General features: G+C 31.4%; 1 protein-coding gene across 1 annotated transcript; it reads left to right on the top strand.

The window, feature by feature from the left end:
- Positions 1–6,351: 6,351 nt before the first annotated feature.
- Positions 6,352–16,358, top strand: LOC127701817 (galaxin-like). Its single transcript, XM_052205784.1, has 2 exons — positions 6,352–6,598; positions 14,982–16,358. Exons 1-2 carry the CDS (start codon positions 6,499–6,501, stop codon positions 16,256–16,258), a joined length of 1,377 nt encoding a protein of 458 aa, XP_052061744.1. The 5' UTR covers positions 6,352–6,498; the 3' UTR covers positions 16,259–16,358.
- Positions 16,359–22,882: the final 6,524 nt, after the last annotated feature.

The following is a 22,882-nucleotide window of genomic DNA, read 5'->3' as shown; positions in this document are numbered from 1 at the left end:
ACAACAATGGGTTAACAATATCCTCCTGACTGGTTACTGATCCCCATAACGCATATACTGGTCCACTTAAGATACAACAACAGGAATTATGGTTATATGTGTGAATACAATATAGGCGTCCCGTTGCTGATTAGGTTCTCCTCTCATAAAGTCAATTTCAATTGGTACATGGCGACTTCCCAAATGACAGCAATAGTGCCGAAAACTTTCTGGTAATAAGAAATGATAAAAAAACCCTAAAAAACTACATTACCATATTATCTAATCATTTCCTTCTTAATGTAGCACAAAATAAGTACAGCATACGTTAGAAGTTTTATATACAATTTATTTGAAATGTTGCTATGTGAACATACTTCCTCTCATACTAACCTTTATTTTTTTCTACTGACCGTATATATCACTGGAATACGTATTCATGTAACTTTCAATTTAACCCCTTATGTGGAGACGGGTTACGCATGTACTAGGCGTGTTTAGCTATTAAAAAGAAATTGGAATACGCAAATTCCCGGTAGTTAACTAGTCAAGAGGGGTTCAGTAAAAATTGTCAACAAAATCGGTTGATATGCAGCAACGATTAACTTTTTTGAATTTTCAGTTACTAGACAACTTCAAACGGAACTTTTTCTGGTATAAACATATAATGCGAATACATACCGAGTAGACCGCACATTTATAATGTACAAAAATCGAGACAACTTGTTCTTAAAAAATGAAAACAACACGTTATAAATGTCATGCGTCCGAAGCGCTATTCTGGATTTACCTTCATGCAGGAACGCTCAAAGCCGAATATTTGAAAGCCAAGGATGTATAAGAACCGAAACAACTGAAGAGCTATATTACCAAAGAGGACCTAAAAGATAGCCAAATCCATCTAAGATCAACTTTGCCTGAGGGAGTTGAAACCTTAGTTTTTAATAATTTCAAAATCAAAATTCTTTAAAAATACATTGTATTTTCCTTCAAGTCTTTATTCAACCTGAACAGACATAATTTTTTAATAATTATGTTCATTGAAACACATTATATCATATTAAAGTTCCTTCGAAAATGGCGTGCTCGAAAAAATAGTCGTTGGAAATAGGTGGATTTTTGGGAAATTGTACCATGCTAAGGTGGAACACCCTGAAAAGTGGTATATAGAAAGAAATAAGTTTTTGTATGTATACGATTTTTTACAATTCTTTAGTTTTAATATGTAGCAAGTTTAACATTTTGTTTTAACAAATCAGTAAAGCAAGCTTCTAATTTTATACAATTATAACAATAAAAAATAATGCAAGGTAGACAATACGCATCTGCATGTCTATTTCTGACAAACAGTCATTATGTAGGTTAAAACGAGCGCGTCCGTGAAAAATGAAGTATGTTTTATATATTGGCAAAATTACATTAAGTTGACATTTAAATTATAAACATTGTTGTGGCTAATATAGCTGACAGGACTATATGTCAACCCTGTCTAAACATATGAAAAAAAATACAAAAAAATACAAAAAAACCTTACAAATTAGTGAGAACATGTAATCATTTACATATGAACGTGTTTACTTATCAAATATTATTTAAATGTATATTACTAGAATTGCGTTTGCTTTTTAGTGATTTCTCTTTATCTTGACTTTTCTTGTGACTATTTTTTTTCTGTTACCTTTTCTCCATCCAGTTCTCAGGAAGTTTCTTTTGTGTGATTTTTCCACTTTTGTTTGTTTCAGCTGGTGCTACATACAAAGAAATGTGTATCTTTTTAAACACACTTGTGTAATGGTAAAATTTTGGTTAAGATAGAGAAGTAAAACGGGAGGAAAAGATACCAATGGGGCGGCGAAAACCATAGGTCGAAAGAAAGACAGACAACTTTGTAAAGAAAAAAAAAAACAAGCAAAAAAACAAGTCCGCAAAACACTAAAAATTGATCACGAACCCAAGCTGAAAAAATCGAACTCTGAAGGAACTGTAACTTGAGAAAAAACAAAATACAATAAAATATCAGATGCTGACAAAAAGTAATTATGCAATTTAGATATGACAACTTCAGTAAAAAACATTAATTAATTTTGGATTCTTACATTGGTTCCAGAGGATTTTCGGATTTATCCAATTGAGATAATTAGAATTCGATAATTTAACTATCGAGATTAGATAAATTCTATAACTTAACTATCGAGATTATATAAATTCGATAATTTAACTATCGAGATTAGATAAATCCGATAATTCACGAGTAACTCTGTAAGTATATATTTCTCTAATGATTATCAAAATAAATTTCATTTTTGATAAACGAAAATGAAGCCCATGTAGAACCTCCAAAACATATAATTTGAATCTGATATCACAAATTAAAATCGGTATCATGAATTGTAGAACTCGTTATCACGAATCTATGGACTTAGTTATTACGGTTTTTGTAATTCGTAATATCAGATTACATTCGTTATCACGATTTTATGTAATTCGTGATAACGGATTAAAAACGTGATAAAGAATTGATTAATTCAATATCACGAATTAAATTCGTTCTCAAGAATGTGTGCAATTTGTTATCACAGTTTTTTTTTGTAATTCGTGATTACAAATTAAATTCGTAATCACAGATTTTTGTTATTCGTAATGACGGTTTAAAATCGTTATAACAAATTGTATTATTCGTGATAACGGATTAAATTCGGGATAACTATATCTACGAATTCGTGATAACTATTCATAAAATTAATTTTTACTATTTTGATCCGTTATCACGAATTGCAAACAAATTGAAATAACTATTTCTTTGAATTCGTGATAACGAATTCAGTCCGTTATAACGATTTATAAAAATTCGTTATCACGATTTATAAAATTCTATTTTACGATATTAATCCGATATCACGAATAACAAAAAATAGTCCTAAATGGACTTTGAAACGGTTAACATGCCAAAGAATTAGAGAATATGTTTTATATATTTGCAAAATTACTGTAGTTATAAAATTGTTTTAACTAACTAAACACGGTAATATCTGTATCGTACTACGGAAGCCCATTTAGGACCTCCTAAAATATATATTTGAATTCGAAATCACGAATTTAAATCGTTATCAAGAATTGAAGAATTCGTTATGACAAATTAAATTCGTGATAACGAATTTCCTGAATAAGTTATAACAGTTTTTGTAATTCGTAATAACGAATTAAATTCGTTTTCACAATTTTTGGTAATTCGAGATAACGGATTAAAATCGTGATAACGAATTGTATAAATCGTTATAACGGATTGAATTCGTTATCACGAATTTGTAGAATGTGTTATCATTTTTTTTTAATTATTCGTTATAACGGATTAAAATCGTTATAATGAATTTCATAAATAGTTATAACAGATTAAATTCGTTATCACAAATTCGTAGAAATAGTTATAATGAATTTAATCCGTTATCACAAATTATACTTTTTGATTTAACGATTTTAAACCGTTATCACGAATTACAATATTCTGTGATAACGAATTTAATCAGTAATCACGAATTACAAAAAAAACTGTGATAAAAAATCACACAAATTCGTGAGAACGATTTTAATCCGTAATAACGAATTATAAAGTTCGTTATCACGTTTTTAATCCGTAATCACGACTTACAAAAAAATGTGATAACGAATTCAATCCGTTATTACGAATAAAAAAAAAACTGTTATAACTAATTCTATAAATTCGTGATAACGAATTTAATCTGTGATAACGAATTCTAGAATCCGTGATGACAATTTAAATTCGTGATATCGAATTCAAATTATATTTTCTGGAGGTCCTAAATGGACTTCGTATCTGAATAGTTTAATATTTACTTTCAGTAATGATTACAATCAGACTTGCAAGTCTTCATTCCGTTTAAAGAAAACTTTGAAAGCGTGGCGTGTCACGACGAGGATTTAAATAGATAAATGTCTAGAGTACAAGGAACTTCATTGATTTCATAATTTAAACCTATTATCCTGTTAAGTTATTAAAACTAAAGCTCCACACCAAGCCGATATAAATAGGTTGGCGCGTTGCAAAAAAGGCATGCTTTCCTCGGACTGCTGATGACGTATTTTACTTTAAATTATTTGGATTGATTGATTGATTGATTGATTGATTGATGTCACACGCCACTTTCAGCACTATTGTGCTAATTCGTGGCTGGTCAGTTTTTATTGGTGGAGGAAGCTGGAATTCCCGGAGAGAACCACCGACCTTCTGTAGGATAAATTATTTGTATGTATACTCATTGATATTTAAGTCAGGGAAACATGGTTTTTAATCAGTGGAAATTCGGCTTTGAACTACATGTACCTTTCAATAACTGCGAGCACTCTTAGATTGTTATTTATTTTTTCTGTCGTTTTTTTAGTTGTTTTTTTTGCAACAGATTTTTACAATTTGTTCTTATCTTGCGCTGTTACATGTACACGACTGACCAATTAAGGTTAGTGTCTTGTGTTTATGCTAGTTGTTTTTGTGGTTCGTTTCGATCTGATCAATCAAGCCATTTAAAACGGATTTTTACAGTTTGTTTTTGTGTTAGGTTGTTGCATAATTTCCCTAGGTAAGTTGAGTGTTAAACTCTCGCATTTTTAACCCAGTCATATCATGCATCTACCTATCCCAAGTCAGGAGCCTGTAAATCAGTAGTTGTCATTGGTTGCTGTCTGTTATACCAGTTTTTCTTTATTGTTATGTTATAAATCAAGCCGTTAGTTTTTTTCTATTAAATTGTTTACATTTTGTCATACTGAGATCTTTTGTAACTGACTATATAGTATGGTATTTGCTCATTGTTGAAGGTAGTACTGTGACCTATGATTGCTTAATCCACGTTATTCGGACTCTTTTTGATAGTTGTCTCATTGGCTATCATACCATATATTCTTATTTCATATAGGGGAGGTAATCATTCCGAAATAGTACCAAGAATCAAGATAAAGCTTTCAATGAAAATTGACACATGGGTTTGGCTGTTATTTTGGGTTAGGTGGGGGGGTTTTAATTTTGTTTTGTTTACACTGACTTAAAAAATACTAGTAGAATCAAATTAAAATAATTATACTGTCCCCCCAAAAAGCAGGAAATAATAGTGTACAAAATTGAAAATAAACATTAGCGCGGCTAGAAGTTCAGTTTCACTTTCAACTTCTTTGTTGAAAAAATTACTAGACGGAGGGCGAACGCGGGTCTGTAGGCATCATTTTCTTTGTTTTTTTTATACCGACTTCAATTCGGTTGACCTGATGACGAGCACTTTGTTACGCCAGAATATATTTTGGGTGGATATGTTTTACCTATAAATGTTAGAAGGTATATACCTACGTATCAGCAACAGTTGTTATGTCTGAAATGTCTGAAAAGTCTGAAAAGTCTGAAAAGAAGCGTTGGCTCACTCGGATATGGCGTGTCAAACGTTGCAATATTAAAAAAAAAATATATGTTCATAATATATATCCATAAAAAGTTATTTAACATATATTCATGAAAAGTTCAATACATATTCATACACACAAAATTTTTATAAAAAAAGGAATAAAAATATGTGTTCATAAAATAAAATATATGTTCTTAAAAAATTATAAATACGGTTCAATAATTTGCATCATGGGATTCCTCGTTGCTTTTGTAACAGTGTATTTGATTGGGTATACGCACTGAAACCCTGACCGGACGGGACTCCGGACACGGACTTTGGTCTGAAACCCTGACTCGGACTAGATGCAGGACCAGGACTAAGAAAATTATGGGGGAAAGTGTTTAAATTTACTAGCATTAGGTTCTCCTTTTGTGTACCATACTGATGGAAGGAAGTTAATTTTTGGATGTTTTTAAGAACATTTATATTTTTTTTAAGAACAAATATTTTTTTATGAACATATATTTATGTTTTATACATATATATCTTATTTTATGAACACATATATTGATTTTTTTGAATATATATTTTGTTTTCATGAACATATACTCGTTTTTACGAACAATGATTTAATTTTTATGAACATTCATTTTATTTTTTGTGAATTTTGCAACGTTTGACACACCATATTCGGAATATAAGGAAAACTACCGATCATATTGGAAAGGAAGTTACCAGTATACACTATGTTAATGCCTTTCTTTTTGATTGTTTATGTTTGTTGAATTATCTTAAATTAAATTGTTTAAATTATGTTTTTACATAAATCATTCTAAATCAAAATGACATACGTATATGTGATACTATGAAAAATATTTTCATACGATTTGGTATTTGTAACAACATGATATATCGTATCCTTGAATTTAAATAGTTTTTTTTAAATACATTGAACAAAACATTTTAATTTTAAAATCAAAAGTACTTTTGAATTACATTAGCAATAACATATGTTTGACATAATCATATCTTGACAACAATTACATTACACTAATGTGATGACAGTCAGAAAAAACAAACACATAACGTATATCAGTTTCATGTTTGGTTGGATAATTTTAATTTCTAAATCATGATAAATGTTGTAATGGAAGAGAGAATTTATTTCATCGTCTTGATAATCTTCTCGCGATTACATGTTGTAACAGGAGGAATAGGTGCATTTACGAACAGTAAGTTACAGAAAACATTTGTAGACAATATTATTTCTAAGTGATATTTTGAATATGTTTTTGAATATCATATTCTCAGTTAACCTGAAATGAGAATCTTTTTTTCTACTGTCTCTTTTTGTCGCTTCCGTTTTAAAAAAATCTTATGCAATTATATCAAATAAGGGATAAATATATAATTTATGTTCGGTAGGAGAATAAAAGCAGGATTACATTGGCAATTATTTAAACATGTGTTACGGATTTTTTTGTCAAAAATTTTATAGAATATTTTGTAACTTTTCTTTCTATCAGACTATTTTTCATGATAAGGCGACACATATTTGACAGGAATCGATTAACGCCAAATACTATTTAAAAAATGTACCTATTACGCCAATGTCAAACTTTTTGATAATGTTAATTGCGCCATTTTACCAGCATATCATTTACATGAAAACATGTACATGTACTATAATTAATCTGTCGACTTTTTGAATGAACACTATACTATTAGAGTTAATGAACATCCCACATTGTTGTATTGTCCTGACCATTCATGAAAAATTTTCCACTGGACGTTGAGCAAACATTAATCAATCACACTGTTGTAGGGGATCTCAAATTCTGTAAGACATTCAAACAAAAATTGCTTATTATTGGAGGTCATGCGGTGATCTATATATAAAAATAAAAAGATATGGTATGATTCCAAATGAGACAACTCTCCACCAGAGACCAAATGACGTAGAAGTTAAGTTTTTATTGTTGTTTTCTTTATCGTCTTTTGGTCTCTGGTGGACACATATTATGGCAAAATTTTGAGCAATTTGCTAATTTGAAGAGCGGCCATATTGCTTTATCATGACGACAGCCATTTTAATAGGATTACACATGCCCCTTAAATAAGTATGCAAAAATGCCAATTTCTCAACCGCATTAACAATTTGTCCGCATTTAGGCCGATAGTACGTGTTATTTTTTCCTTCTGTACGTACACAAATTAACAGTGTCAACTTAAAAATCTTTCGACCGTTTTAGAAAATCGGAAGCGTAACTGTAAATAATTGGTATATAAAATAGCCAAAATTCGTCAAAAAGCCAGATTCAAAATAAAAATAAAAAATCAAGAAGCGATTGTTCATGATTTGTCCGCATATATTCAAATTCTGTATTCAATTTTTTTATAAATGACTTTCCATCTTATCTTGACTCCTGTCTGGATACAGCAGTTTCCCTTCACTCAGAGAAATTGAATTGTTTGATGTATGCAGATGATATTGTAATTATGTCAACATCAGCCACAGGTATTCAAAGTAGACTAAATCAGCTAGAAAAATATTGTGCTGACTGGTGCCCTAAAGTTAATATTGGAAAAACTAAAGTTATCATTACTAATAAGGCCGGAAGAAAAATTCAGGCTGATTTCCTGCTACAGAATAACTTGATAGATTGTGTCTCTCATTACAAATACTTAGGTGTTCACTTCACTGCATCTGGAAGTTTTCATCTAGCTAAAACTGAACTATATAATAAGGCTCTTAAGGCCTATTATAAACTAAGAAATGATTTTATAAATTTGTCTCCGGGAATAAAATCCTGTGTACATATTTTTGATCATACCCTTAAACCCATTCTGTTATATAATTCAGAGGTATGGGGAGGTTATAATGTTTCTTGTAATAAATTACAATCCTCCTTATTTAATCTTGAAAATATTTATAAAAAGATTCAGTGTGAAAAACTTCATCTCAAGTTCTCAAAATTTATATTTGGTGTACATAAAAGAAGTGTAAGTTTTGCTGTATTATCAGAACTGGGGCGTTTCCCCCTACATTATGATATTGTAAACGGTCAATTGTAAAATACTGGTATAGTTTTGAAAATCTTCAGACTGAATCAAGTCTGATGAAAGACGCTTATAAATGCAGCCAAGAGCTTCACAAATCTAACATAACTTCTTGGTTCTTATTTGTTAAGAAATTATTAGAAGTTTTTGAAATTAAACAAAAAGTAAAATATTTTGGACATTATAAATTTTTGAATATATATAACAAATTAATTCACACTGAATATATAAACAATTGGTATGTTAGCCAAAAAAAAGAGCTTCTGATGGAAAATTGTTCAATTATTTGAAATGTAAACAAAATTTGGGCTATGAAAATTATCTCTCTTTGGTTAAGAACTTTGATTTTAGAAGAGCTATTTGTAAATTACGTCTGCTCATAAGCTTCAAATAGAGTTTGGCCCGTTAAAAATATGCCAAAACAGTTAAATTCCAAGAAAAAAAATGGCGGAAATTGCCGAGAAAAGTTTACTTATAATTGAAATCATTTCTCCAAAACAACTGTCTGGCATATTTTTTTTGTCTTCTAAAAGGCAAAAAATTCTGCCAGGACAGTAGTCTATTAAGTCAGAAATTTTGAAGAAATTCGCTAAAAATCAAATATAAAGTTATGGAGAGTTGTCTCATTGGCACTCATACCACATCTTCTTATATCTATTGAATACTTTCTTTAAAATGAATGTCTGGCAAGCAAGTTTTTGTTCTTTGGAAAGTTTGAAATATAAGCTTTATGAGAATATAAATTTTATGGACTTTTATTACATCAACACAAAAAATTTACCCAATCATAAAAAAAAACGAGATATTGAATTATCTTTCATTTCTAAAGCAAGAAAAACTCCCGGGACAGTAGCTCAATACGTCTTAACTTGTGAAAAAACTTGTTTCAAATCGAAATACAAAGTTGAATATCTTCTTAAATATAATTGTCTGGCATCAAGGATTTATAAAGTAAGAATATAAACCCTTGCTGGCATAAAGTTGTTATTTCTTATAAGGGTTTCCAGTTGAACATTTTGGAAATATGAAAATCAATTTATGTATTTTGTAGTATCACAGTATAAATCTGTCAGGACAGTAGACTATTACATTTAAATTCCCAACGAAGTTATGTTTATATTTATTGGTATTCATTGTAAAATATCTGCCAGAACAGTCGTCCTACTTATATATATATATATATACCTAAATTGAGGTAAATTATGTGGCCTTTCAATAACCGTTTCGATTCCTAACATCACTGAAGAAACATTAATTGTCGAAATCCGGATATGGTGTACACAAAATATTTGCACCTTTGTTTGCGGTATACCATCTTCGCCGCAAGTTTATTGTTTTCTTTTTGGTATTAAATTTATAGTTAAGATCCATTTATTACACCTTGTGATCCGTTTATTTGGCAATCGCCAATGGCAGTCAGCAGGATTTAAGACATTTGTTGTTCGACCTGTTAGTCAAATGCGTTTTGTTAAAATATACTTTTTCACTTTTTTGGTCTTTTGGAAAATGTTGTTTGTGCTGTATTGAGACCCCTCTAACAAGAAATTTGTTTTGCATGCACACGTATAAAAATTGCAGTTTTTATCCAACGCAATCATAGGTTTGAACGTTGTTTTCAATTTAGACTTGTTTATATTTTTTCGTTTGGGCTTGTATTATATTTGCCTTCGGGTTTATATGATCCGTTCATCCTATTTTGACTCCTCAAAATTCAAGAGTCTATCCTAAATTGAGGTAAATTATCAGTGTGGCCTTCCAATAACCGTTTCGATTCCTAACATCACTGAAGAGACATTAATTGTCGAAATCCAGATATGGTGTACACAAAATATTTGCACCTTTGTTTGCGGTATACCATCTTCGCCGCAAGTTTATTGTTTTCTTTTTGGTATTAAATTTATAGTTAAGATCCATTTATTACACCTTGTGATCCGTTTATTTGGCAATCGCCAATGGCAGTCAGCAGGATTTAAGACATTTGTTGTTCGACCTGTTAGTCAAATGCGTTTTGTTAAAATATACTTTTTCACTTTTTTGGTCTTTTGGAAAATGTTGTTTGTGCTGTATTTAGACCCCTCTAACAAGAAATTTGTTTTGCATGCACACGTATAAAAATTGCAGTTTTTATCCAACGCAATCATAGGTTTGAACGTTGTTTTCAATTTAGACTTGTTTATATTTTTTCGTTTGGGCTTGTATTATATTTGCCTTCGGGTTTATATGATCCGTTCATCCTATTTTGACTCCTCAAAATTCAAGAGTCTATCCTAAATTGAGGTAAATTATGTGGCCTTCCAATAACCGTTTCGATTCCTTATATCACTGAAGAGACATTAATTGTCGAAATCCGGATATGGTGTACACAAAATATTTGCACCTTTGTTTGCGGTATACCATCTTCGCCGCAAGTTTATTGTTTTCTTTTTGGTATTAAATTTATAGTTAAGATCCATTTATTACACCTTGTGATCCGTTTATTTGGCAATCGCCAATGGCAGTCAGCAGGGTTTAAGACCATCAGTTGTTCGACCTGTTAGTCAAATGCGTTTTGTTAAAATATACTTTTTCACATTTTTTGGTCTTTTGGAAAATGTTGTTTGTGCTGTATTTAGACCCCTCTAACAAGAAATTTGTTTTGCATGCACACGTATAAAAATTGCGGTTTTTATCCAACGCAATCATAGGTTTGAACGTTGTTTTCAATTTAGACTTGTATATATACTAGTATATATATATATATATATATATATATATCTTTTCCACAAGTTTATTGTTTTCTGTTTGGTATTTAATTAGTATAAAGATCCATTTTGTTAGATCGGGTGATCAATTTATTTGGCAATCGCCAATGGCAGTCAGCAGGGTTTAAGAACATCAGTTGTTCGACCTGTTAGTCAAATGCGTTTTGTTAAAATAGACTTTTTCACTTTTTTTTGGTCTTTTGGAAATTGTTGTTTGTGCTGTATTTAGACCCCTCTACTAAGAAATTTGTTTTGCATGCACACGTATAAAAATTGCGGTTTTTATCCTACGCAATCATAGGTTTGAACGTTGTTTTCAATTTAGACTTTTTATATTTTTTCGTTTGGGCTTGTATTATATTTTCCTTCGGGTTTATATGATCCGTTCATCCTATTTCGACTCTTTAAAATTCTAGAGTCTATCCTAAATTGAGGTAAATCATATGGCCTTCCAAATACCGTTTCGATCCCTAACATCACTGAAGAGACATTTATTGTCGAAATCCGGATATGGTGTACAAATTTTTGCACCTCATGTTTGTGGTATACCATCTTTTCCACAAGTTTATTGTTTTCTGTTTGGTATTTAATTAGTATAAAGATCCATTTTGTTAGATCTGGTGATCAATTTATTTGGCAATCGCCAATGGCAGTCAGCAGGGTTTAAGAACATCAGTTGTTCGACCTGTTAGTCAAATGCGTTTTGTTAAAATAGACTTTTTCACTTTTTTTTGGTCTTTTGGAAATTGTTGTTTGTGCTGTATTTAGACCCCTCTACAACGAAATTAGTTTTGCATGCACACGTATAAAAATTGCGGTTTTTATCCAACGCAATCATAGGTTTGAACGTTGTTTTCAATTTAGACTTTATATATATATATATATATATATATATATATATATATAAATATATATATAGAAGTCTATAAAAAGCACCAACCAGCAAATTTACTATGTACCGGATCGTCTAGAATAGACGATACTGTGCAGATAAGGAAAAAAATATATAAGTCTAGAGATTTGCACAACGATACTTATATAAGATGGTATTATACGAAGATGTTGTTATAAAATCGTGTTGACAAATATTTCGGCTTAACAAATAGCCTTCTTCAGTGTCAATTATTTTAACTATTATACTCAATATATATATATATAGCTAAATATTTGGTTGGCACGTGCTTTTCATCTGACTGTATTTGTGTAATCTGTGCAATCTGTGTAATCAGGGGTGCATTCAATATCATCTATAGCTGCTACGTAGACTTCGACTTCTGAACGTAAAGCTAGCCTAGCCGCTAAATAGATCTATATAGCCTGAAAAATTCATGCTATCTAGAGAATCCAAAATGGCGTCGGATAGGTTATTTATTAATGACGTCAATTGGATAGCCTGGCTACGTAGCATATCGTTCAACATTGATAGATATCTAATACATAGCGGCTATCTAGCTGCTACGGTATTAAATGAACCCTGTGTTGTCAGCCAAACTGAGCGTGGGGTAATGAATACCTATGTGAAGATATTTATTGTTTTAACTGCTCCCTATCTATTCGGAATAGAATTAAAAAAAATGTATAACAAAAACCCACAGCAAGCTGTTTAATCGGATTGTTGTCTCTTTGACACATTCCCCATTTCCATTCTCAATTTTATCATTATTTTATTATGTCTGTAAAAGTTGATTAAATCTCAAATTTACCGCAAGCACCAAAACTTCATGGGGGTACATGTTGAATTTGAAACTGAACTTTTGAGAGAATATCTTGTGAATTGTCTGGAAAAAGGTGAGTTTATCCATTTCCAAAGAAAAAATAAATAAGCATAAAAGGTAAACCTAAATATAAAACTATAATAGTGAGTGTGGCAAATCTGATTCAGTAGAAGACATGTTACGGTGTGATGGCAGAAAGGAGTTAAGAAATACAACATTTGAAAACACGTTTCATGTACTGGGGGTAAAGAAGGTGACATGTTCCTGTGTTCTAAACACATGGCTAATTAGATCATTAAATTAACTTTTAAAGGATCTGACACCAATTAGTGACTTTGAAGTTTTTATTACTGTCAAATAATAAATTACCTGACTAAATTTGTTCACATTTTGCGTCTTATATATATTAACACGATTAGTATTGTTGTTTTTCACATTTGTAAACTGCAAACATTTAAATTAGATAATAATAAAAAAAAAAACCATTCTATGCCAGATAATTATTTTGAATTTGAAACAAAATTCTTCACAAGTGCCGATGTAATATGCTATTGTCTGGCATATTTTTTTACTGTCGAAAATGAAAATTTATTTTAGTTCAATTTCTTGATTTTTTAAATTATTTGGTCCTCAACTTTATGATAATACCAAAATAGTATGCCAGACAATCGTAACAAAGACACTATTTGATTTATAATTAAACATTTCGTTGTTGATTTCCGCCATTTATTCAGAACATTTAACGTATTAGGCTACTGTCCTCCTGGCAGATTTTTTATTGTGTGAACGAAATAAAATCCATAAAATTATATAAAGGTAATTTCCTAAAGCTTATATTTTAACCTTTCCAGTGAACAAAAAATTACTTGTCAGACATTCATTTTGAAGAAGATATTCAACTTTATATTTTGAATTTGAGATAATTTCTTCACAATTTCTAACGTAATAGACCTTATCGCTGCTATTTTGGAATCTGCGACACTTGAACTATTGACGTCATACAACAATCACTTTTCCATTGTGGCGTCCGACGTTTTCTATTACGACGTAAAAATTTTACGGGAACCTTTGTGATGTCCAGTAATGGCGGACAAATAGCGATAAGGTGTATAGGCTATAGGCTACTGTCCTGGCAGATTTTTTTACCTTTAAAAGACGAAAAATATTAAATTATAGATTTTTAAATGATTATATTCCCTAAACTTTATAATCGTACAAAAATATTATGCCAGACAGTTGTTTTGGAGAAATGATTTCAATTATTTGTAAACTTTTCTCGGCAATTTCTCCCTTTTTGTACTTAAAATTAAACTGTCCTGGCATATTTTTTTTTAAAATTTTGCTTTCTAATTTTTAAAAACTTTACAAATAAAAAAGAAGTAAATACCCTGCTTTTTATTACAGAGTTTAAATTTTGACAATATGTTGAATAAAACAAAAATTAACAGATTAAAACATATCAATATATAAATGTCCTGGTTTTATCTGTCCTGGTAATCTTCCTCAAAATGGGAAAAGACTTGATTATCCGCAATTTGATAGAATTTATAATTATCAATATACAATTAACAGAGGTCATTTACTTAACAGGACAGAAGTCACGTGGTGCAAATTCAATGAAAAAAGAACCTAGGATTTTGCCATATGAATTGACTCTTTGTCAATGATATTACATCTGTTTACTTTCATATAATTTAAAATTTGATTTAAAAAAAAATTAAAATGGCTTTTTTCCCTCCAGTGGAAATTGCCGGTCACACAGAGGAGGGAAGTCGTTTATGCTTAGCCAATCATTAAAAGAAATTTTCAAATCAATTTCTATATTGAAGAAAACGAAATTTATAATTTCCAAAATGAAGTAGCACAAAAGTAGCATTAGCGCAAATGAATTGAAGATACAATTTAATGCATTATATGCGCAAACGGATATCGGTGAAATCAACATAGCAAACCCACTTTCAAGTTATAAAATCGCCCCATAATGCAAGTTCAAATCTATCTCCTTTGAGTATAGAGCAAAAGTAATTCTGTTTTGTATTAAATTATTGTCAAAGAAATATTCCATTTTGATAACAATCTCATATCTTTATTTTTTGTAGTGAAATTCTGTGACTCCAAGGCTTACAATCCCTCTTATCAGACTTGCTGTGATGGTGTGATAACTGTCCCTGGGGGGTGGCCATGTTGCAAAACGGAGGTTTATAACCCAGAATATGCGATCTGCTGTAAAGATACTATTCATTATAAGAAAGGCTCGTCCTGCTGTAAGGACAAGGCATATAATCCGATATATGAAACATGCTGCGATGAAAAAATATATCAAGTAAAGGATGGACACTGCTGTGGTGAGAAAATTTATGATCCAAAGACAGAAAAATGTTGCGATGGATCGATAAATCAGAAGGTAGAACCATTTTACCAGTGTTGCTCAGACAAGGCATATAGTCCAGCATTTGAAACTTGTTGTTCCGGTAAACTATATTCCCAAAAAGGACTAGAGTGTTGTGGAGAAAAGTCTTACAGTCCTTTGCATGAAACTTGTTGTTCCGGTAAATTGTATTCACAAAGAGGACTTAAGTGCTGTGGACACAAGATTTACAGTCCTTTGCATGAAACATGTTGTTCCGGTAACCTGTATTCACAAACAGGTCTAAGGTGTTGTGGAGACAAGAGTTATAGTCCTTTACATGAAACATGTTGTTCCGGTAAACTGTATTCACAAAGAGGAGTAAAGTGCTGTGGACACAAGATTTACAGTCCTTTGCATCAAACGTGTTGTTCCGGTAAACTGTATTCAATAGGAGGACTAGAGTGTAACATTTGTGGAGACAAGAGTTATAGTCCTTTACATGAAACATGTTGTTCCGGTAAACTGTATTCACAAAGAGGAGTAAAGTGCTGTGGACACAAGATTTACAATCCTTTGCATCAAACATGTTGTTCCGGTAAACTGTATTCAATAGGAGGACTAGAGTGTAACAGTTGTGGAGGCAAGAGTTATAGTCCTTTACATGAAACATGCTGTTCCGGTAAACTGTATTCACAAAGAGGACTAGAGTGTTGCGGAGACAAGAGTTACAGTCCTTTTTATCAAACATGTTGTTCCGGTAAACTGTATTCAATAGGAGGACTAGAGTGTTACAGTTGTGGACATAAGAGTTATAGTCCTTTACATGAAACATGTTGCAACGGAATTGTTACTGAACCCAGTGGTTTATCATGTTGTGGTACAACGGCATATGAATCTTCTACACAGTCATGTTGCAATGGCAAGATTACGCATTCAAACTCTATATGTTACACAGACAATCGGTCAATGAGAGATAGAGATTTTAGGGCAATTTTGAGTAGATTTTCTCCATTGCTGATTTTCTGACTTAGGAAAAGTTTCTTTTTACTATATACAGTTGCATTTATTTGCCTGATAACACGTTAATTAATGTATATTTTAGTAAAACAAATTATTTATTTTCAAATATTTATTAGAATTAATATGTATTTTACATACGTATGAACATAGGCTGACGTGAAACCTAAACGTCTGAGTCTGAATGATAGATTTAAGAGCTACATAGAATAGATAAAAAACAATTTATTTTCATAACGATTATACTAAGTTTTTAAGTTAATTGGGAAGCCAAATTATGAATATCTTATGACAGGTCATTTGCTTGTATTTAATTTATTATATTGTTTCGTTTTGGATAGGGTACTACCAAAATTCTGAAAAGCATATGATTATACAATGTATATAATTTAAACTCCGTACATTGATCGATTCTGTTCCAGAAATATTTTTTCTTTAGTGTAGAGTTGAACTATTAGTCCCCGAGGGTATCATCTTTTAGTAGTTAGTACTTCGGGTACCGACATGATTTATGACAAAATTTTCTAAAATTGTCCGTTTATAAATTTTTAAATTATAAAGAAACTAAGGATTCAACTCCTTCATGCAGAATTGACCTTAGATGGATTTGGCTATTTGTTTTAGGTACTTTTGGTTATATAACTCTTCAAATGTTTCGGTTCTTTTACATCTTTGACGTTCAAATATTCGGCTTTGAGAGTTCCTGATGAAGGTAAATCCAGAAAAGCGCTTTAGACGCATGTAATTTATAACGTGTTGTTTTCATTTGTTTTGGATGCGGGTCGGAGCTGGAACTGCCTGTTAGATTGTAGATAACTGACATTGTGCAAGGAAAGATAGGCTTTACTTAAGAATAATTGAGATAGAAAGATAACTTAAGAATGACGGATATATGTCACTGAAAGCCATTAGAGCAATATGACAAATTATGTTTTTACTACTTTTTTTTCTAGAAATCAGTATACCGACATGGTTTGTGTGATGTGTATATTGTGAAATAAAATTGAGAATGGAAATGGGGAATATGTCAAAGAGACAACAACCCGACCAAAGCCTGAATAATGATGTGTTATAAACATTGAATTTTAGTCTACGTAAAACAAAATAACGAGATGTCAAAGCTGACTTGAATTCGACACATTATGAGCACATTTCGAAAAAATATTTCGTCAGTCATCTTGAAATATTATAAAACAAAAGAAGGAGAAGATAGCAGGTGGACATTTTAAACTGATAAGTCAAAGAAAGATAAACTGACAATAAAAAACCCTCAAAGACGACAAAGTTTACGAAACACTATATAAAAAACTTAAGATTGAGAAACACGAAACCCATCAAATATTCTATTATGACTTTGATAAGATTAACAATTACAAAGAGATATATTTAGGGTATCAAATTATTATTACAAGTAGCTATAGGGTATTCAAATAGTTGGTTCGCAGTTGCCAATGTATGTTAAGAGGTAAAAAGTATTAACGTGTATTTAAACATTTCTAAACATAAATTGCGCATTGTTAAATTATCAAAATATATCGTCTTCCTACATTCAAAACACACATTAATAATATGTATTATTTTTCGATTTTTTTTAAATTTTGAAGTTTTACACTCAGGTTGATTGCTACTTAAAGGCTACAATCAACCATTAAATATGATGAGCGCAGCCATTTTATGAAGATAATACGGTATTTAGAGTTAAGAGTTTATTACTAGACACTTCGTGCACTCTGCATTATACCAAAAGCAAAATAATGTATCATTCCTAAACCTTTAAGGAACTGAGAAGTGTTTTCTACGCCGTGATGAGACACGTGTTTTAAAGTGCATAATTGATAGATAAAGAAGATAAGTACAGATTACGTTAAGAAAAGCAACGGCAACCTATTTTTTTTGGACTGCAAAATACTGTCCTAATTATTTTTCTTTAATTCTAGCAAGGTTTCGTTCTAAAAATCAACTTTGTAAAGTCTTTACCTCGAAAAAGGCTACTATTGTCGCCTTCGGGAACATTAATTGGAGTTTTTTTTGCGATCTCAAAGCAACAAAATACGGAAAGTCTGACGGGTGTACTATTTCGAACGTGTGATTATGTCGAGCAGTTCGGACATCAACGAGATAACCCACCCTTTTGGTACATTTCAAATCTTGCAAATGTTTACTTCATTATGTGTTTCTCACATAAACAATCTAAATTGAAATTGACATTAAAGTTTTGTAAGGTAATATATCATCTTATTGACAAATACAGTATGATGCGTGTGAAGTGATTACGCCCTTTACACCAGTTATAGTTTCGTGTTAAAATCACATGGAACGAGTTTCTTGAAATTATAATGTTAAGGAAATTATATATATTGATAAATGAAAGTTAAGAGTCATATGCAGCTAATGCTACTTCAAATTCAACAAAAAAAGTTGAACTTGTATGGATGAAATGTTTTTCTATAATTTACGTGTATATTATAGACAAAGCAAGTCCGTTATTTTATTCAAATCTTCAACATATGTACTGCTATTGAATTGTTGTATTTCCCGTACTGTCATTCGCCGACATTTGTTGGTATACAGTGACTTTTACCATGACATCTCGCGTTTAAAATTCGGCAACCATACAGCGCAAGAGCGAAGGAAAAACCATCCTGAAGTACAACTAAATGTAAGCAAAAGTGGAAAGAAGATATTATCAATCGATTCTGAAGGAAAAATTTTAATACACCAAGTCTTTTAACAACTGTGTTGGCAAAGTTGAATTAACCAATTGGAACGCATGAACAATAAAACAAAAGAAATAAACATCGCTCTATCATCTTACTTATTTTCCTTGTACGATGATTCCTTGTTGGTTGTTAATCATGGCTACAATCGGTAAACTTTGGATCAAAACCCCGAAAGTTAATAAGGAGCCAAGGTTTTCGATCAACAATCAAGAAATGAAATATTTTTTTTTGTTAATTATACATTACGGATCGTTAAAAAAATGAAAAAAAAACTTACACATAGGACTTAAGCCGTGTTCACACCAAACGCTGCGAACTATAAACCTGTTTACAATGAGTTTCATGTAATGAACACTGGTTTCACATTAAATTTGTTCTCAGCTGTACATCGGTTTTAGTTACCTGTACATGAACTGTTCACACCAGTAAACAACATGTACACGTAATTTACATGTACGTAACATAGAATTGAATTTAAAAATTTCTCTGTAAACTTTTGTATCAGTTGTACAGTAATAAAAATATGGTTTCAAATTGTTCAACGAAGATGAATAGTCAGTACCTTATGAAAATCGTTCTATTGATTTAAAGAACTTTGAGATTTCTAAAGATGTCACGATAACGCAGGCTATAACAGCGTAACAATAGGCGAAAAAAGGATTTTAAATTGATTGATTATTGATGTCCTGTGGCAAATTTTTCATGCATATTCAGGATGAGAACAAATTCACAATAAATACAATAAATAGGTCCTTTCATAGACGCCGTCCGAAATGAAGATGGACGTGGCTGAGTACTTGTACATCCCGCACAGCCAAACGGACGACCCACTTTGGTAAGGGTCAAATGGCAGATCGTAAAAAAAGATTGGGGTGATTTTGGAAATGAATAGCCTGGACGGGTACTGTAAATATAACCTAATGAAAATGAATATTTTGTCCTACAAAATGCAGGACTTTGCATGAAATAGTTTTTGTACAAAAAGTGAAAATAATTTTCGCTCTAGATAAAAAAGCCGTACTATCAACCGGTGTAAAATGAATATTCTATCAACAAAATATCCCCCTCCCACTAAAAATCAAATGGTCCACTAAGGCTATTAAATTTAATCATGTTTTTAAATGAGCAATTTTTTAGTTTTTTCATATAAATAGGAAAATAACTTAATTCATAATATAATTATAATCATTTATATTCAAAATATGTTACTTCCTTAAATATTCACAATAATATCCATGTTCTTTTTGTCTGACTTGTTTTTGAACACTTAACCCACACAAGGCCTACATTGATTATTGACTGCATGTAGTCAAAACCTGTTTTAAACTACTTGTAAACAATGAGTTTTAGTCAATGGGAACGTAAAAGAATTTAGTTTAAGTGTATAGAGTACATTATCACCACACTGAGTTAAGCCCAATATGAACACGGCCTTAGTTAAGTAAATGTAAATGCATTGTAGGCTACATATACATGTATCTCCATGCAATTTGCGTCCCATTTTGATAAATAAATTAGACTGTCAAATACTCTCTTCAAAATTACTTTTAAATATTTGATGTACTCTATAATGGTTTACTTTTATAAATTTTGACTTGGATGGAGAGTTGTCTCATTGGCACTCATACCACATCTTCTTATATCTATCTAAGACACTAACAGTTCTGCGCACAAGACTTAAGTTTCAATCTCAGAGAACATAAGTTATACACTAACCGAAGTTGAGCTTTGAACAAGCTTTCAGTATCTCCGAGTACTCTTGGTAATGTGTGTCGTTTGTCTTTTTTATTTTTTTCTGTCTCAAGCCAGTGGTTGTCGTTGGTTACTGTCTGCCATTTTAGTTTATCATTCATTTTATGATATAAATCAGGCCGATGGTCTTCTCTTTTGAATTGCTTTCTATTTTGTCTATCCGATCTTTTATTGCATATTATACGGTATGGATTTTGGCAAATGTTGAAGGTCATACGGGGATTACATTTGGTTTCTGTTTACCGAACATATTGCAGCTTGTAAGTTCCACAAGTAAGAACATAAATTATATTTTCCGTCTTACAGTTATATGTTACATAGGTGTTGTATCGCTGCTTTAATTTGTTGCTGTGAATGTGAAAGTGACATTCCTTTTTTTTCTTTACCTTAGATGTATAATTATCTTTGAGAAAATGGCTATTTTTTTCGACAGAAAAAATACCCCAGCTGATCTGCAAGGTATACCATCTTCTTTCCACTACACATCATATACAACTCTAGAAAAAGCCGACGAGGAAAGGCATTACTCGACTTACGAAAGCGCATATTACCCAGTTGACCGAGTTGTCCATGGCGCTGGTCGCAGTGCAGGAGGTGTTGCTAAGGTGTCACAGAAGCAGGGGTTCAAATCCCGTTGTAAGAAGAGCAAAAATGTGCTGAAGCAAAGGAGTAAGTTAACGAAGGCTTATATTTTGCCCTAATTTTTGATGTTTTTTAATTAGGCCAAAATACTGTAAATTCAGAAATTATTGCGTGCATTTATTATTGCGATTTTGTCATTTTAGACTTAAATGCGATTTTAATTTTTACGATTTTGCGAAAAATCCTGTTTAGTTCATATAAAATATTTCAAAATGAGAGTTTAAATTATTGCGTTTACAACTCTGTCGCATTTGTCGCAATAATAAAAACCTCGCAATAATTTCTGAATTTACAGTACTACAAATTTCACATAGAAATAGTTGTAATATGCCTATTAATACGAAATAAATTCTTTTTGTCACATCACATTCAAAATGACGAAGAAGTTACCCCTTAAGAATGCATTACTAGTATTTGTGCTGTAACGTCAGTTTTGGTCAAATTTTCAATAACTCTTAACCGTTTTTTTTTTACATAATTTACTGTGGCCAACACCCTTGTTTCAGAAAGTGTTTGTGTCTAGGGATTCACTATAATCATTGGCAACTTTTGGCTACAGAACATTTTGGATCCTAGGTTACGGCCAAGGGTTTCCCACAAGCTTTTAGGTCCGAAAAATGCACAGACGCATCGTTTTTCGACGATATATCCAAAATATGCCGACTTTGAAACCTAGAATGTACTCTAATGGAGATAGAGATTTGTTTGACCTTGTAGTAAGGGTTTTGAAATAGATCCATTTAAGAACCAAATTATGCTAGGCTAAATTTCATGCATACATTAATTGAAAAGGTAGTTCGAAATAAAAGAAAACAATAAATAAAATTGAATACAAATTGCTATTGGTCGATTTTCACTCAGTTTCTATGAGCAATAGAACGATTCACATCCAAAGTTTCATAAGAAATAAAAAGATTTCCTTTTGCAAGTAATTGATAACAACACCTATACCATTAAAGACTTACGTTGACATAGAGCGCAACTGTCAAGCTGATTTCGGGAAGTTTTCTTTAATATATAAAATCATAGTCTCTTAGAAAAATAACGGTCATCATCATGGCTTGTTGTTGACCGGAACAGATATTCCGTGTGAAAGTTGACTTCCTCCATCTTTTGTGATTTCACTCCAGATGTAGAGAGGCCTTTTATTATTGCTTAATTTTCCAAAATATTTGATTTTTTTTTAATGTTTTATTGATCGGAGTCTTTCTCTTTTTCATTTGATCATATTGTTGGTTGTCATTTTTAAGTTTTTATTTACTCCTTCAATAGTATCTTCAAATTCTTTTAACTTTGAATTGTTTGCATTTGTCATGCATTTCAGGGTCTTGCTTTGCTGTATGGGTTCTGCTCATTGTTGAATGCGATACGGTGATCTATAGTTGCTTATTTCTACGCCATTTGGTTTCTGGTGGAGAGTTGTCTCATTAGCAATTATACCACATCTTCTAAGTTTAATATCATGTGTATACTCAGAAAGAACGATTATTTCATGCAAATCTACGATCTCTTAAAAGTT

Source organism: Mytilus californianus, unplaced genomic scaffold, assembly GCF_021869535.1.
Source record: "Mytilus californianus isolate M0D057914Y unplaced genomic scaffold, xbMytCali1.0.p SCAF_5, whole genome shotgun sequence".
Taxonomy (NCBI): domain Eukaryota; kingdom Metazoa; phylum Mollusca; class Bivalvia; order Mytilida; family Mytilidae; genus Mytilus; species Mytilus californianus.
This window is presented reverse-complemented; position numbering and strand designations above follow the sequence as displayed.

Coding starts and splice junctions, on each gene's coding strand:
- LOC127701817 (XM_052205784.1), top strand. CDS start 6,499: ATGATAAATGTTGTAATGGAAGAGAGAATTTATTTCATCGTCTTGATA. Junction 6,599..14,981: donor AATAGGTGCATTTACGAACA/GTAAGTTACAGA, acceptor TATTTTTTGTAG/TGAAATTCTGTGACTCCAAG.